Source organism: Rhinatrema bivittatum, chromosome 7, assembly GCF_901001135.1.
Source record: "Rhinatrema bivittatum chromosome 7, aRhiBiv1.1, whole genome shotgun sequence".
NCBI lineage: Eukaryota > Metazoa > Chordata > Amphibia > Gymnophiona > Rhinatrematidae > Rhinatrema > Rhinatrema bivittatum.
In genome coordinates, this window is record NC_042621.1 from 132,136,943 (window position 1) to 132,151,651 (window position 14,709).

The 14,709-nt window shown below is 41.9% G+C and overlaps 1 protein-coding gene across 1 annotated transcript in view; it reads left to right on the forward strand.

The window, feature by feature from the left end:
• The window catches only part of ANXA7 (annexin A7), a 169,930-nt gene that overhangs the window by 47,864 nt on the left and 107,357 nt on the right, over positions 1–14,709 (forward strand). The window contains exon 5 of the mRNA XM_029609149.1: positions 1,441–1,490. Coding sequence (XP_029465009.1) covers positions 1,441–1,490 — 50 coding nt within the window. The remainder of the gene's footprint in view (positions 1–1,440; positions 1,491–14,709) is intronic.

Here is a 14,709-nt window from a genome sequence, read left to right on the forward strand (position 1 = left end):
CTTTTGAACTGTTCTACAAGCACTAATATTTGCAAGCACTGATTACTGCAACATACTGTTTCTGGGACTACCTTATACGACCATAAGACCACTCCAAATACTACAAAATTCTGCCGCAAGAATACTTACAGGTAAAAAGAGAAGAGATCACGTAACTGAAACACTAGCTGAACTACACTGGCTACCGATTGAACGTAGAGTAAAATATAAAGCACTTTGCACAATACATAAATTAATTCATGATGAAAAAGCGGAGTGGCTTAATACAGCACTGTGTGTACATTTACCACAAAGAAATCTGAGATCAGCTAGCAAAGCGCTCTTAACTGTTCCTTCTGTTAAGACAGCAAAACGTAGCCAAGTAAGAGAACGAGCACTGTCCCTGGCGGGACCCATACTTTGGAACAGAATGCCCCTTAAGATAAGATTACAGAGAAATTACAAACTTATTTAAAGGAAATTTAAAAACCTGGCTGTTTAAACAGGCATTTAGTAAAGAGAACGGAGAAAAGGAAAGTACATAAAGCAGACATCATAACATCAGCACTTAGACTTCGAGGTGCTTTTCTGTTTGTTATTTTAAAACTCACTGATAACCTTAAAGAAACACACTATAAGAGAGCTTTACATATAAATCAACAAGGATACATGTATTAAAAGGACAAGATATGTCATTCAAATTGAAATTTTATGTAACCAGAACCCCATTGGCACTTTTATAAAGTATTACCTATTTTCAATTTTTTAACATTACTATACGTGCCCTATTGTAAACTGTTGTGATGGTATATTACTTAATGACGACATAGAAAAGATTTTAAATGAATAAATCCAGCTGGATTTACGTGTGCCGAGCCTATTTTGCATAGGCCCAGCGGCGCTCGCAAGCCCCAGGACGCTCATACGTCCCGGGGCTTGAAAAAAGGGGCGGGGTGTGGGTGGTCCGGGGCGGGGGCGTAGCCAGAGGCCTTTGTAGGGCCGCTAGGCCAGGGGATCATGCACCGGCTGAGTGCTGGCGCGCGCAACCTACGCCTGCCCAGAGGCAGGCGCAACTTATAAAACAAAGGTCAGGGGGGGTTTTAGGGTAGGGCTGGGGGGCAGGTTAGGGAGGGGAAGGTGGGGGGGCGGAAGGAAAGCTTCGGAGCGGCCTCGGAGGGAACAGGGAAAGCCTTCGGAGATACCCTAGGGCTCGGCGTGCACAAGTGTGCACCCTCTAAAATCTGGCCCTATGTGCTTGGCCTTTTTTGAAAATTGGCCTATTAGTTTTGCTTGTGATCTAGAAATGATGTTGCAGAATCAGGTCTTAGAATAAGCTGCTGTATATTACAGAGTAGTTTAGTGAGTAAGACATAGAATAATTTGTGTGTATTAGGTTGTGTAGTGTACCTTTTTAGAAGTAATATTTCTCTTATTTCTTTTTCTCTCCCTTGTGATGTGTAGGTGGTTATCCTAGTGGACCAGGTCCAGTTCCTGGGCAGACACCCTCTCTGGTATGTATCGCCTGGGAAAACACTGTGCAGCCATGCAGCTTGCCCAGGCTGGGGCTGCTTAAGTAAGAATGATCCTCAGATATGGAGGCAGTCCACAGAAGGGCTAACAAAATGGTGCAGGGGTCTGCACCAGAAGCCCCATAAAATGAGCCTTGGGGCTCTAAATATGTATACCCTAGAAGCGAAGCAAGATAAGGGGAGCTACAGCAGAGATGTTCAATATCTCTTTCAATGGAAAGAGTCCTAGAACAAGGGAGTAAGACTCAAGAGCAATGTCAAGAAAATGTATTTTACAGAAAGCATAGTGGATGCGTGGAAGGTCTTCCTGTAGCCAGTTGGTATAGATTAAAATAGTAGTAAACCATAGGAGGTTATGGGATAAGTACAGAGGATCATTAATTGCAAAAAGAATAAGGGAAGCATATAAGAATTAATTAGCAGCTGAGTCTTTCTATCAGGCTGCAGAATTAACTATAACTAGTAGTCTTAGTAGAAACACAGACCTGACTATAAGGAGTATCTAGGAGGCTACATATTCTTCATGTTGACCACATTAGTCCAGTGCATTGGTGGTAGAGGGACACTGATGGAAAGGCCACTTGGACCTAGGAGACCTATACACAGCATCTTCTGAAAAAGAGGATGTGGGCAATATTAGGATCAATCCATTATTTGTAGTACCAGTAAATGAACAAACATTAGTCAATAGTTGATAAAATTAAAAAGTTAAAAATTCATAATTCTAGGAAAAATAATGTAACTTCTAGTCCCTTCAATGTTCCTCCTCCAGAGACCATAGCCTAGATCAGGGATTGGCAAGCTCTGGCAATGCATGCCATTACCTGCCTTCTACCAGCATGTGATGCTCTCAGAAGTGTTGGTTCTACAGTTTTCAAAATGCCTGTGGTGATGGTACTTGCAAGCCAGTAGAATATCAGACAGGTGAAGGGAAGAGTAATGGTATTGTTGCTGTAATTCGTCCAGCTTTTGGCATGGGCTGTTGGATTTTCGAAGTTGAGAGGTGGATCATGGGAATTTCATCTTTCAATAGGCATCTTTCAAGTCTACCGATATCTTCATATACCAATAAGGATGAATCTTCAAAGATTCCTAAAATGTAGTTCTAAATCGTTGTCAGTATCGAGTACTTCCATTTTTTGACTACTTTCTGAGCCCAGTGCATTCACCAGAGTATTGGTGCTAATAGTTGCTCAGGTAAAATGGGAGAGAATACATGTAATTCTTTATCTTGATGCCTTTGAAAATAAAAAGCCAAATCAATGAGTAGCAAATGTCAGTCATGCAAAGTATTGGATGCTGTGAGGTACTATGGCTAAATAATAAACTCAAAGAAAAGTTCTTTAATTTTGTCAAGTTTTTGATTTCTTAGAGGTGAGATTTGATGTGAGTTTAGCAAAAGGTTTTCTGTCAGACAATTAGAATTCAAATAACTCAGCAGGTGACAGAACAAACTTCATTTGGCAGAACAAGTTTCTGCACAATATCCCCCAAGAATTCTAGGGCTACTATTCTCCCCATAGAGCCCATTTGTTGAGCAAGGTTTCAATGAGGCCATTGCAAACATTTCTACTGGTATGGATTAGCCTATCCTCTTAGAGGAAAGGACATTTTATCAGGTAAGTAGTAATTTCTCCTTCTAATCTCTCAGGACAGAAAACAATGAATTTTGAACAAAGAATAATGTATTCGGTTGAGAAGAAAGTCATTGAAATAGTGGAAAATGCCAGTTAACTTACAGACTCCTGAATGGATAGTCATAACAGATGTAGTCCTTTTTTAGAGTAGGAGCTCGATTTCAAAATCTGACAGCATAGGATTATATGGTTATTCAGGTGGTCTTGAATGCAGATAAATTGTGTATTGGTGAGAGCAATTTTTCTGGCACTTGGTCGCTTAAAATGTTCATCTTTCATAAATTTGTTAGAATAAGATCAGACACTTTTTTCTTTCTAGCTCATATATACACAAGCAAGGAGGAACAAAAAGCAAAAGCAGACTGTGGGAATATTAGCATGGTTTGGGGAAAAGTATAGTGAGTAGCTCAACAGTCTCAAAGTTCAGATGCAGTGAATATCACAGCAGATATTAAATATACTTCATCAACACATACAATTTTGCTTCAATTTGCCATCAATGGGGCGTGCTGGAAATAAATTAAATCTTGTCCAGTTTAAATGAAAAGGTCAAGCAGATGTCCTACTATAGACATGAACTTTCCTCCATTTCTAATGAAGCCCAAAGTAATGAAAGAGATTGAGATGGCTTGAAGCAAAGGTTAATATAATATTCAGCTGGACAAGAATATGGTAGGCAGAAGCTAACAAAATGTCCATGTAGCCTCTGCCAAGAATATTACATTTCTACTTGGGATAAGGGCAGCCAAAGATGATGTACATTGACTCTCTGCTGTTTTAATCTATTAGGTCAGATCTCAGACCTTGAAATCCATTTAATCAGGAAACCAGTCTATAAGCAGAATCATGGTTGTGGTCCAAGCTGAGATAAATATTATGGAGACAGTTTGAAGGGAACAGTGAAGGGCAGCTGGGATGGAAATGGAGCAGGTTGAAGACTGAAATGAGCAAACGCAAACTGGACACCAGAAACACTCAAAAATAAGAGCTTTGCCAGAGGAATAGAGACACATTAATTTTGAACTGCTTAACCAGCCAAAGCTATGGCAGGAACAGGAAACATAAGTAGCTTGGTAGCCAATCGGGGTGAGTCTGGAAAGCCAGTAAAATGTTTCTGCAAGTAGAGCAATCATGACTACAGCTCCTGGTGATGACTGTAAAATATATGGAAAACTCATCTGAGGGATAGCTCTCCGAGTTGAAGCCCTGGGCTGAAATAATCCTGGTCCCTGTTTGAACACCATGTGCACCTGATAGTGAGGAAAAGCACTCTGTTTCAAGGTCCATTGTTTAATCATCACTTGGATAAGTTATCACAGACTGCATTTCTCTTGAACAGAAAATATAGAGATGTCTCTGTTAATGTTCCAGATGCCATGATGTATACACAAAAGAAGTTTATAAATGTGAATGTTTCACAATAATGGAAAATGATTTAAAAGAAAAATTGTCAATTTTTTTTGTCTTAAGGGTAATCCATCTCAAAGAACTCCAGAATCTTCTGAAATTGGTTTGAGAGGGTGCTACCCTCTTGTCATATGGCTACTTAATCCATGTCCCCTTAGCTTCATGAAATCATTTTAAAAATTACAAATAGATAAACCCAAAGTTTTGTTTTTATTTTGTATTTATGCAGTGTTACAATATATAATTCCAAGATCAACTTGAAAAAGAAAATTAAGAATGAGTGAGTGAAAAACTAAATAATGTTAAAACAATAAGGAAAATCTCTCATATCTTGCTATGTAGCCTTCAAAAACTAGAGGGGGGGACACTGTAAGAAAAGGTAGCTTCAAACATCATGAAGAGAGGAAAAAAAACCAGCTTCAATACATTACTAGTAAATTCCAAATCAGAAAGCCAAAACACTCACCACCATCCCAGAAGGAGAACTCTATTAAGAAAGCTTCCTAACTGTGATGGGGTCACAAAATATTAGTTTCATATTTAACTAACCGTTTGCAAGGATGGTGAAGAAAAACTTCTGTGCCAAGAGATATCACCAGCAGATGCATAGAAAGAAACAGTGTCTTTTTACTCTGTTGCTTTACTGACATCCAGGAAAATTTAGGTTCTTCCTGAAGCAAACAACTTCTGAAAAAAATAATTTTAGTATCTAGTCTGGTTCACCGCCAAGTAAGTAGCCCTTGATACTACTACTTCCAGTGATTTTTCAAGAAACTCAGGTTCAATCTCAGTCTGTAGCCCCACACTTTGTTTCACAGGTAGATACAAATTAGAAGTAATTCATTTGGGTGACAGAAGCATAACTCTCAAAAGTGAGTCACAGATGTATTGTAATAGTTCAAGAAAAAGGCATCACCTACAACTTTTGTTTTGATTTTTAATTCTACCACATAATTATTGGCAGCTTATGTTTTTAGATGTCGCAGCATTAGTTGATTGCAAAGTGTCCATTTATTGCTTTAAAACATCTCAGAATGTTGTATTTGGGTACTCCCAAGACTGGACTGCATTATTTACTTTAAGTAGATTAACACAGCCTGTAACCTTGAAGTCCTTTTCAACTTCTCTCTCCTTCTCTATGCATATCCAAAACTCTGCTAAAATTCGTGTTTTTCTTTGTAACATTGCCAAAATCCATCCTTTCCTTTCTGAATACACTACCAGAGCCCTTACCTACTCTCTCATCTCCTCCCGCTAGACTATTGCAACCCTCTCCTCACAGATCTCCCGGCAATCCATTTCTCTCCACTGCAGTCTGTCCTAAATTCAGCTGCATGATTTATCTTATGCCAGAGTCACTATGCTCACATAACCCATCTTCTGAAGTCACTGCATTGGCTCCCTATTCATTTCCACCAGTGAAAATGCTCACCTTCCAGTGCTGCCTCCTGAAACCCCCAAACAGCCAAAGTGCCTGCTGTCTGGTGTCGTGAATGCATTTAAAGTAGGCCCTACCCATCAGAAGCACTTTCTGGCAGGCTTCTTGTTTCCTAGCATCTAGACCGATGGATTCAGGACCAATGGGTTATGCACATCTACCAGCAGATGGTGACAGCAAACTGACATCACAGTATACATACTCCTGCAGTGACATTAGCCTCCCTGTATTCTCAATCTCCAGCAGACGGTGGACATGCATTCCCCTACTGGGGATTACTTAAGAATTCATAGGCAAATTAATTGGAGATTTGAGTTGCCCCGCTCTCCTGCGGTGATAGCTAATTGTCCCTTTCCTCCCAGTGAGAATTCCTGAGGTGATTTCCGTGGTCCCTCAGATGAGTGCCTTGGTCTAGTAGCTGGTTCTACAGTCGGCGTGGACTTAGCTAAATTAAGCAGCTGAAAGGCAGCGGGTGCAGGAAGCAGAGTGCGGCGGTGATGGCATTTGCCCTCTCCCCCCCTGCAGTCAAAGACTGTCTCTATATTCAGCCGGGAAGGCTGAGCTCAGGGAAGTTTAAAAAAAAAAAAAAAAGTCAGACAGGGTAGGGAAGCTGTTGTAGGACTTCCTCCAGTCTCCGTGCTTGGCGCACTGCTCCAACATTCATTCTCACTCCTGTGGAGGTTAAGGAAATTGAGCAGCCTGGGTGGGCTAGGCCCCACTGTTAGGCTTCTTTCTGTGTGGTAGGCTGCAGCGGCATTTTCGCATGCTTTTTTCCTGCGCGTTTGACATAGAAACATAGAAACATAGAAATGACGGCAGAAGAAGACCAAATGGCCCATCCAGTCTGCCCAGCAAGCTTCCCTCATTTCTTCTCCCATACTTATCTGTTTCTCTTAGCTCTTGGTTCTAATTCCCTTCCACCCCCGCCATTAATGTAGAGAGCGGTGGAGGAGCTGCATCCAAGTGAAATATCTAGCTTGATTAGTTAGAGGTAGTAGGAGTAGTAACCGCCGCAATAAGCAAGCTACACCCATGCTTATTTGTTTTTACCCAGATTATGTTATACAGCCCTTATTGGTTGTTTATCTTCTCCCCTGCTGTTGAAGCAGAGAGCTATGCTGGATATGCATCGAAAGTGAAGTATCAGGCACATTTGGTTTGGGGTAGTAACCGCCGTGACAAGCCAGCTACAGGACCATCGGTGCACACAAGTGCATCTGGCTGTGCATCCGAATTGTGCGCCCAGTTTATTTTGGGCGCCCTGCATGTGCGCACATTCTGGCACATATCAGTTTTGCGCCCAGGTGTGGTGCGGTGACAGGGTTCTTAGTTTTGCGGCACACAAGACTTGGTGCACTTAAGTTTTCAGCATGAACTCAGCTGGACACACATTTTCAGTCGCCTGTTAAGCATACTGATGGACTAATAGTGCCAGTGGCTAAGAAACCTAAGTGCCTTTCTCTCTGCTGCCTGTCATATTCGGGCATCGCAGCCTGGAGTGCCCTCTAACTTGTGCTAGTGCTGCTTAGAGGCTCAGGGAGAATTATCTTCCTCTGATTTTACTAAGCCTGGCTCTTCCCAACCTGATGATGGCCTGGTTTAAGGACATATAAACTATATTACTTCACAGAGAGACAACATACATAATAATATAATTTATTATTTATTTAGAAAACACAAGGTGTTCACCTATCTAAACATTTTAAAATCTAAACTTACACATTCAACCACCATTCACACACCAACATAAAAATTCTGTATTACACAAACAATTCTGAATTACAGTTAACCAATACACATCATTATTACAATTTTAAGACAAAGATTTATTTTATATTGCTTGACTTATTTTGTATATCCTATCCATGTCCTGTTCATGTCCTGTCCTGTCCAGGACATGGATAGGATATACAAAATAAGTCAAGCAATATAAAATAAATCTTTGTCTTAAAATTGTAATAATGATGTGTATTGGTTAACTGTAATTCAGAATTGTTTGTGTAATACAGAATTTTTATGTTGGTGTGTGAATGGTGGTTGAATGTGTAAGTTTAGATTTTAAAATGTTTAGATAGGTGAACACCTTGTGTTTTCTAAATAAATAATAAATTATATTATTATGTATGTTGTCTCTCTGTGAAGTAATATAGTTTATAGGATATCAGAGAGTTGTGTTAGGATTTCCCTCTGTTTAATTACCTGGTTTAAGGACATGTCAGGAGGGACGCCTAACCTTAGAACTCCCTTCACTGGTTCCTCAGCAGGGGACAACAGCTCAGTGGGTGCCGCACAAGTGCCTTCTGGTCTTGGCATGGATCCCTCTGCCTTTTCTTGGGTAGAATTTTTTTTCAAGGATTGCAAGCCTTTCTTCAGGCGCAGTCCTCAGCCCCATCCAATCCTGTCAGGTCAGATCCTCTGGCGGTAGCCACTCCCTGTTCTGGCACTACATTTAAGCGCTGAAGTACACCTCGATTAGCTGCAGATGTTCCCGACAGGAATACAGATGGCATTGAGGCAAATCCTGACTCTTTGGAAGATGGGGGAATTCCTCCAGGACTGGAACCTTATAGGACTATATTGCAGTTCTTTCTTAGAGATGAACTGCCGGCCCTGATTTCCCAGACGTTTGAAGATGTTGGGAGTGCCTAGGGCAGATTCCATGTCTGAGCCAAAGAAAAATCCCATTTTGGTTTCTTTGCGTAAAGCCTCTTTGTTTTTTTTCCCCCTGTCATGGAGGCCATTCAAGAATTGATTGATCTTGAGTGGGATGCCCTGGAGGAAAATTTCAAAGGGGGTCAGACCTTGGAAGGCCTGTACCCCCTGGATCCCGTGGTGAGAGAGCATCTGCGTTTTCTGAAAATGGATTTGTTTGTCTGTGCCTACTCTAAACGGACAGCTATCCCTGTGGAGGGAGGAGTGGCCTTGAAGGATGTGCATGATAGGATGATTGAGGCCATCCTTAAGCAAGGATTTTAAGAAGTGGCAATGACATTGCAGATAGCTTCTTGTTGTTCCCTGGTGGCTCACTCTTGTTTGCTTCTCTTCCAGGAGGTTGATGACTCTGGAGTGAATCCCAGGGCAGTTATGGAACCCGCTGCTGCCTTATTAGCATATGCAGGCTGCGAATTTGGTCTGTATCTCGGCCAGGTTTCACTTATGGCTGCGAAATTGGTCAGCCGATGTGACCTCCAAAGCTATACTTAAGAAATTGCCTTTTAAAGGCTCATTCTGGTTTGGGAGTGAGTTTAAGAAACTGGCCAGTAAGTGGGGTGAATCCCCACTTCCTTGGTTGCAGGAGGATAAGAAGTAGTTGCTGTGCCCCTTTGGTATGAGGGGTCGTCTCAAGGGTTACAAGCAGTTTAGTCCCTACAGAAAGACGACTTTTGAGAGGAAATGGCCTTTCGGCAGGTCTTAATCCTTTCATCCCAGAAGCCCAAGCGAGGTGCAGGCTTGGATAGTGGAACTTCCCGAGCCTCCTAATGAAGGTTTGCAGATCTACTCCTGGGAACAGGAGATAGGGGGTGCCTCTCTTTTTTTTTTTATCAAAGGTGGATCGAGATCACATTGGATCAAAGGGTCCTGGAGGTGATACAAGAAAGTTATGCGCTGGAGTTTCGCAGTGTTCCTCTGTACATATTCATGGTACCTCCCTGCCACTGCCCTCAGAAGAAGCAGGCAGTGGAGTGTACATTATCAAGGCTCCTCAGTCTCGGCTGTGGTTTCAGTACCCATGTCTCAAGAAAATACGGGTCGATATTCCATTTTTTTCAGTGTGCCCAAGAAGAAGGGCTCCTTTCGTCCCATCCTGGATCTCAAAGGAGTCAACCGTCATTTGCAGGTGACTCATTTTCGCATGGAAACATTGCGCTCAGTGATAATGGCCGTGCAGTTGGGGAATTTCTGAATTCCTTGGATCTGTCCAAGGCATACCTTCATATTCCCATACGATTGGAGCACAATGTTTTCTGTGTTTCGCAGTGTTGGGGTGCCACTCTATCAGTTTTGGGCACTGCCTTTTGGGCTGGCCACTGCTCCCAGAACTTTTTCCAAGGTTATGGGGGTGGAGGCGGCAGAGTTGAGAGAGGATGGGATCCTAATACACCTGTTTTTGGACAACTGGCTGATTTGGGCCAAGTCTCTGGAAGAGAGCTGCCTGGCGATCCGCAAGGTGATCTCCCTGTTGCAGGAGCTCAGTTGGGTAGTGAACCTAGCCATCTCAATCGTTGGACTATCTGGGTGTTCAGTTCAACATGAGGCAGGGCAAAGTTTTCCTGCCAGAAGCTTGTATTCAGAAGCTGATGAGACAGGTGCATCTCTTGGTGATCACTATACACGTGACAGTGTAGTCCTATCTACAAGTACTTGGTTTGATGGCAGCAACCCTGGCAGTGGTGCCATGGGCGAGGGCGCATGTATCTCCTCTTCAGCGCTCCCTGCTGTCTTGTTGGAACCCACAGTCTCAGGACTATTCGATTCAGCTCCACCTGCTGATGGAAGTCTTCTCTCACCTACAGTGGTGGTTGCAAGCAGATCATCTGAGAGGGAGTTTCCCTGACATCGCTGGACTGGTTGGTACTCCACAACAGATGCGCATCTCCAGGGTTGGGGAGCTCACTGTCAGAATCTAACAGTGCAAGGGCGCTGGAATACAGAAGAATCTCTCTGGAACATCAATCAGCTAGAAGCTAAGGCAGTCCGGTTGTATGCTTGCAGTTCAGTGGCAGGCTGCAGGGTCGAGCTGCCGAGTAATGTTGGACAACGCAATGATTGTGGCTTACATCAATCAGCAGGGAGGAACCAAGAGCCAGCAAGTGTCACAGGAGCTAGACTAACTTTTGGAGTGGGCAGAAGTGCATCTTTAGGAGATCTCTGCCTCACACAATCAGGAAAACAATGTAAGAGCAGACTTTCTTAGCAGGGAGAATCTGGACCCAGGAGAATGGGTATTGTCAGATGAGGCGTTTCAGCTGTTAATGTATTACTGGGGCCTTCTGTTTCTAGACATGCTGGTGACTTCTCACAATGTAAAGGTTCCTCGATTCTTCAGTCGCAGGAGAGATCCGAAGTCCTTGGGTATCGATGCTTTCGTGCAAGTCTGGCCAAAGGACAAGCTACTGTATGGCTTTCCTCTGAGGCCCATGTTGGGCAGAATAATTCGGAGGGTCAAAGGCCACAGGGGGGTGGTGATTTTGGTAACACCAGATTGGCCCAGGAGACCATGGTATGCAGATCTGCAAAGACTCCTGGTAGACTCCCCCCTGCCCCCCCCCCCCCCTGTCTTCTGGCACACAGGAATCTGTTGCAGCAGGGACCTGTCCTTCACGAAGATCTGACTCCATTTTGTCTTATGGTATAGCCCTTGAGCGGACTCGCTTGTTGAAGAGTGGATATTCTAATGCGGTGATGGCCACTTTACGAGCACGAAAGTTCTCCACTTCCTTAACTTATGTGTGGGTTTGGCGAGTGTTTGAGGCTTGATGTGAAGTTCGAGGAGTGCTTCCTCATTCAGTTAGGATCCCACTCATTTTGGAATTTTTGCAGGATGGGTTGAATAAAGGGTTGGCCCTTAATTCCTTGAAAGTACAGGTTGTAGCTGTTGCCTGTTTCAGGGACTAGGTGAATCCTTATAGTCTCATCCTGATGTGGCCCGTTTCTTGAAGGGAATGAAACATCTTCGTCCTCCATCTCAAACAAATTGTTCTAAAATCTTCCATGCTGTGGGATTTAAGTGTTTTCTTAGCTGATGAAAACTCCATTTGAGCTTTAGGAATCTGCTTCTCTAACATTTTTTGACTTGGAAGGTGATTTTTCTGTTTGTGATCTCCTCTGCTAGAAGAGTAGGCAAGCTTCAGGCTGTTGCCCACTATCCTACATCTCTGCAGTACTTTCACAACAGAGTGGTTCTCTGAACTCGCCACAAGTTTCTTCCAAAGGTGATCTCAGTTTTCCATATCAATCAATCCATTGTGCTGCCTACATTCTTTCCAAGGCCACATGCTCATGAAGGCAAAACTACTTGCCATACTTTGGACTGCAAATGGCATATTACATATTACAAAAAACAGACTCGACCACTTTGTCAAACAGTTGGAATAATGGGGCAAAATTTCTCAAGGGCAATGTGAGAGACTGATCAACAGTTAAAGGAAATGTTTAGTTGAAGTGTTTGCTGCTCAAGGAGGTGCCACCGGTAACTGAATGAAGGGTTCATGTTCTTTTTCACACAAGGATTGTTGAATAAATAATTAAAATTTATTTATTCAGTTGGGTTATCTTTCTTTTATCAAGGTTTAGATTAGGATCTAAATCATGTTTCAGTATAAATTGTGGTAAAATACAGACCATCCTAAGGAATTTGCCTGCTTTTTCTCAGAACACTACTGATATCTTCTATTTCTTCTCCCCCAAATTCATGACTACTTTTTTTCATTCAGACTTTGCCTAGCTTCTGACCACTCCACAAGCTTTCATAGATCACTCTTCACTTTTTTTTCTCAGTCTTATCTACCTTTTTAGAAATTTTTGTATTATCTACAATAAGTCAGACATTTCCTACCAACCAGGTCCTCATTTACCTCTATCCTCATTAATTTATTCACCAGAGAGGTCAGATTTACTGGCTAGATTTACCAATCTATTCTGTATCATCCCTTAATGTTCAAAGTGATATTGTCGTGGTCCTTCAGTCAGGATACTTCTAAAGCTGAAGTTAATTGAGTAGGAGCATCATTGTACTAGAATTATTTGTGGACATCTCAATTGGCAATAGAGGGCACCAAGCACAGAAAATCATTAAGTCAATCTTTTTGGAGGTTGATATCCTTCATATATATATATAGGTTCTAATAAGCAATAAACCACAAAGAACAAGAAGAAACACAATCTAAGCAACTTAAGATCATGATCCCAAAGCTGACCTAATCTGGAAGATCCACATTTGAGTCCTGGTCCTGGCTTCTGCTGTTCAGGTTGGCCAGGGTTGTGGATGTTATGAAGGTAGTGTTCAAAGCCCTGGGAGGAGAGAGGAGAGTTTGAGCTATTATACAATGATGTCTGCTACTAAACTTGGGGTGCACACCTACTGGGTTTTGGAGAGAGCTATATCTTGTGATTCTTGACCAAGGGCTATCACTATGATGACTAAGCTAGGTGATGGTGATGGGGAAAGAAGGTATAAAGATGGGGGAATGGTACTCAGTAGTTGCAAATGAAGACTTATGGTATCATAACCTAAAAGAGGTCAGGTCAGTTCTAATTGAGATGGAAACTCAAGAGGAGCAAGAAGAAACTGCCAGGCCCCAAAAGAACCTCCAGTCTAAGGCAGCATCTTCACAAGGCCTGAATGTTGATCCTTTAGTGCAGAGCGCAAGCATGTAATGATTTCTCATGGCTACTTTACACAGTTCTTTTGTAGCATCTTCTCCTTTATTGTCCCAAGTGGAATGTGCCTTGATATTAAGTGGCTATTCTAGCCTTGTTTATCTCTAGTATGCTTGAAGATATCATCTAATTAATTTCTTTAGCTATAGAGATCCTGCAAGCCCTCTGTTTCTCTTTGAAGCCTTCCCAGAAATTATTTTCTGAATTCTTCCAAACTCTCTGGAGAGTATATGCTATGGACGTCTAACGTGGTGTTTTCTTGGCTTGGTTTCTGGGTCGAATAAAGGAAGCTGAACTTGTCCTAGGGAAGAATTTCTATTTCTGAAAAAATGTGTGGAACCAGACTCGAAGACTTATCTGTGGTTTTTTGGGGGGGAGTGGAGAGATGGTATTTATTTCAATAATTTGTGAATGAAGTTTAATTTCAAAGCAGATTGCAGTCCAATGTAGTGTGTAAAAAAATAAATAAATAAATAAATCTGTGCTGGCTTCCACTGCTTTATATGTTTAGGAGTCAGGCTACAGCTGCAAGAACCTTTTTGTTAGCTGTCTGTCATTTTAAAATTGGAATTTAAAGTATTAATCATGATGATTGTAATAGCCAGATATTGGAGACCAGAAAGGGTATCCAAATTATTTGCACAGGATTAAGAAAATTAGACAAACTTTTTGAAAAAGCGGTTTACTTGAGATAAAGAAAAGCAGTATTATATAGCAATAAAAAGTGAAAAGCTATTAAGATAATGAAGTCTATGGCAAAAAATGTATGCAACTACTAATATATGAGGCTGATATTCAGCACTGTTTAACCAGATAAGTAATGATTTATCCAGCTGAGTAGCATCGACTGAATATTCGGTGTGATCAGCAGTCAACACTTAACTGGATAAGTACTTATCCAGCTAAGTAGTTAGCCAGATAAGTTGGGGCGGGATATGGACATATCAGGGAGGAGCAATTTACATAATTAACTTAGCTGGATAAGTGCCAATATTTGGACCTATCCAGTTAAGACTTATCTGGCAAACTAGCAGATTTTACAGGGATATTCAGTGACATAGATGCCTGGAAACAGAATTGGAGAAGAGCAGTGGGGTCCTTCTACACAAGAGTGGCAGCAGAGAGGAGGCTGGAAACTACAGGCCAGTTAGCCTCACATTGGTGGTGGGAAAATTCATGGAGATACTGCTGAAGGAAAGAATGAACTTAAGGAGGATCTCAGGAGCATGGACTAGAATTTAAATATGAACTAAGCTGTTTCAGATCATTAAAGATATATTTAGTATCCCCACAAAGCAAAATACGACAAGGAAAACGTAAAACAAATTTTACTTCTCTA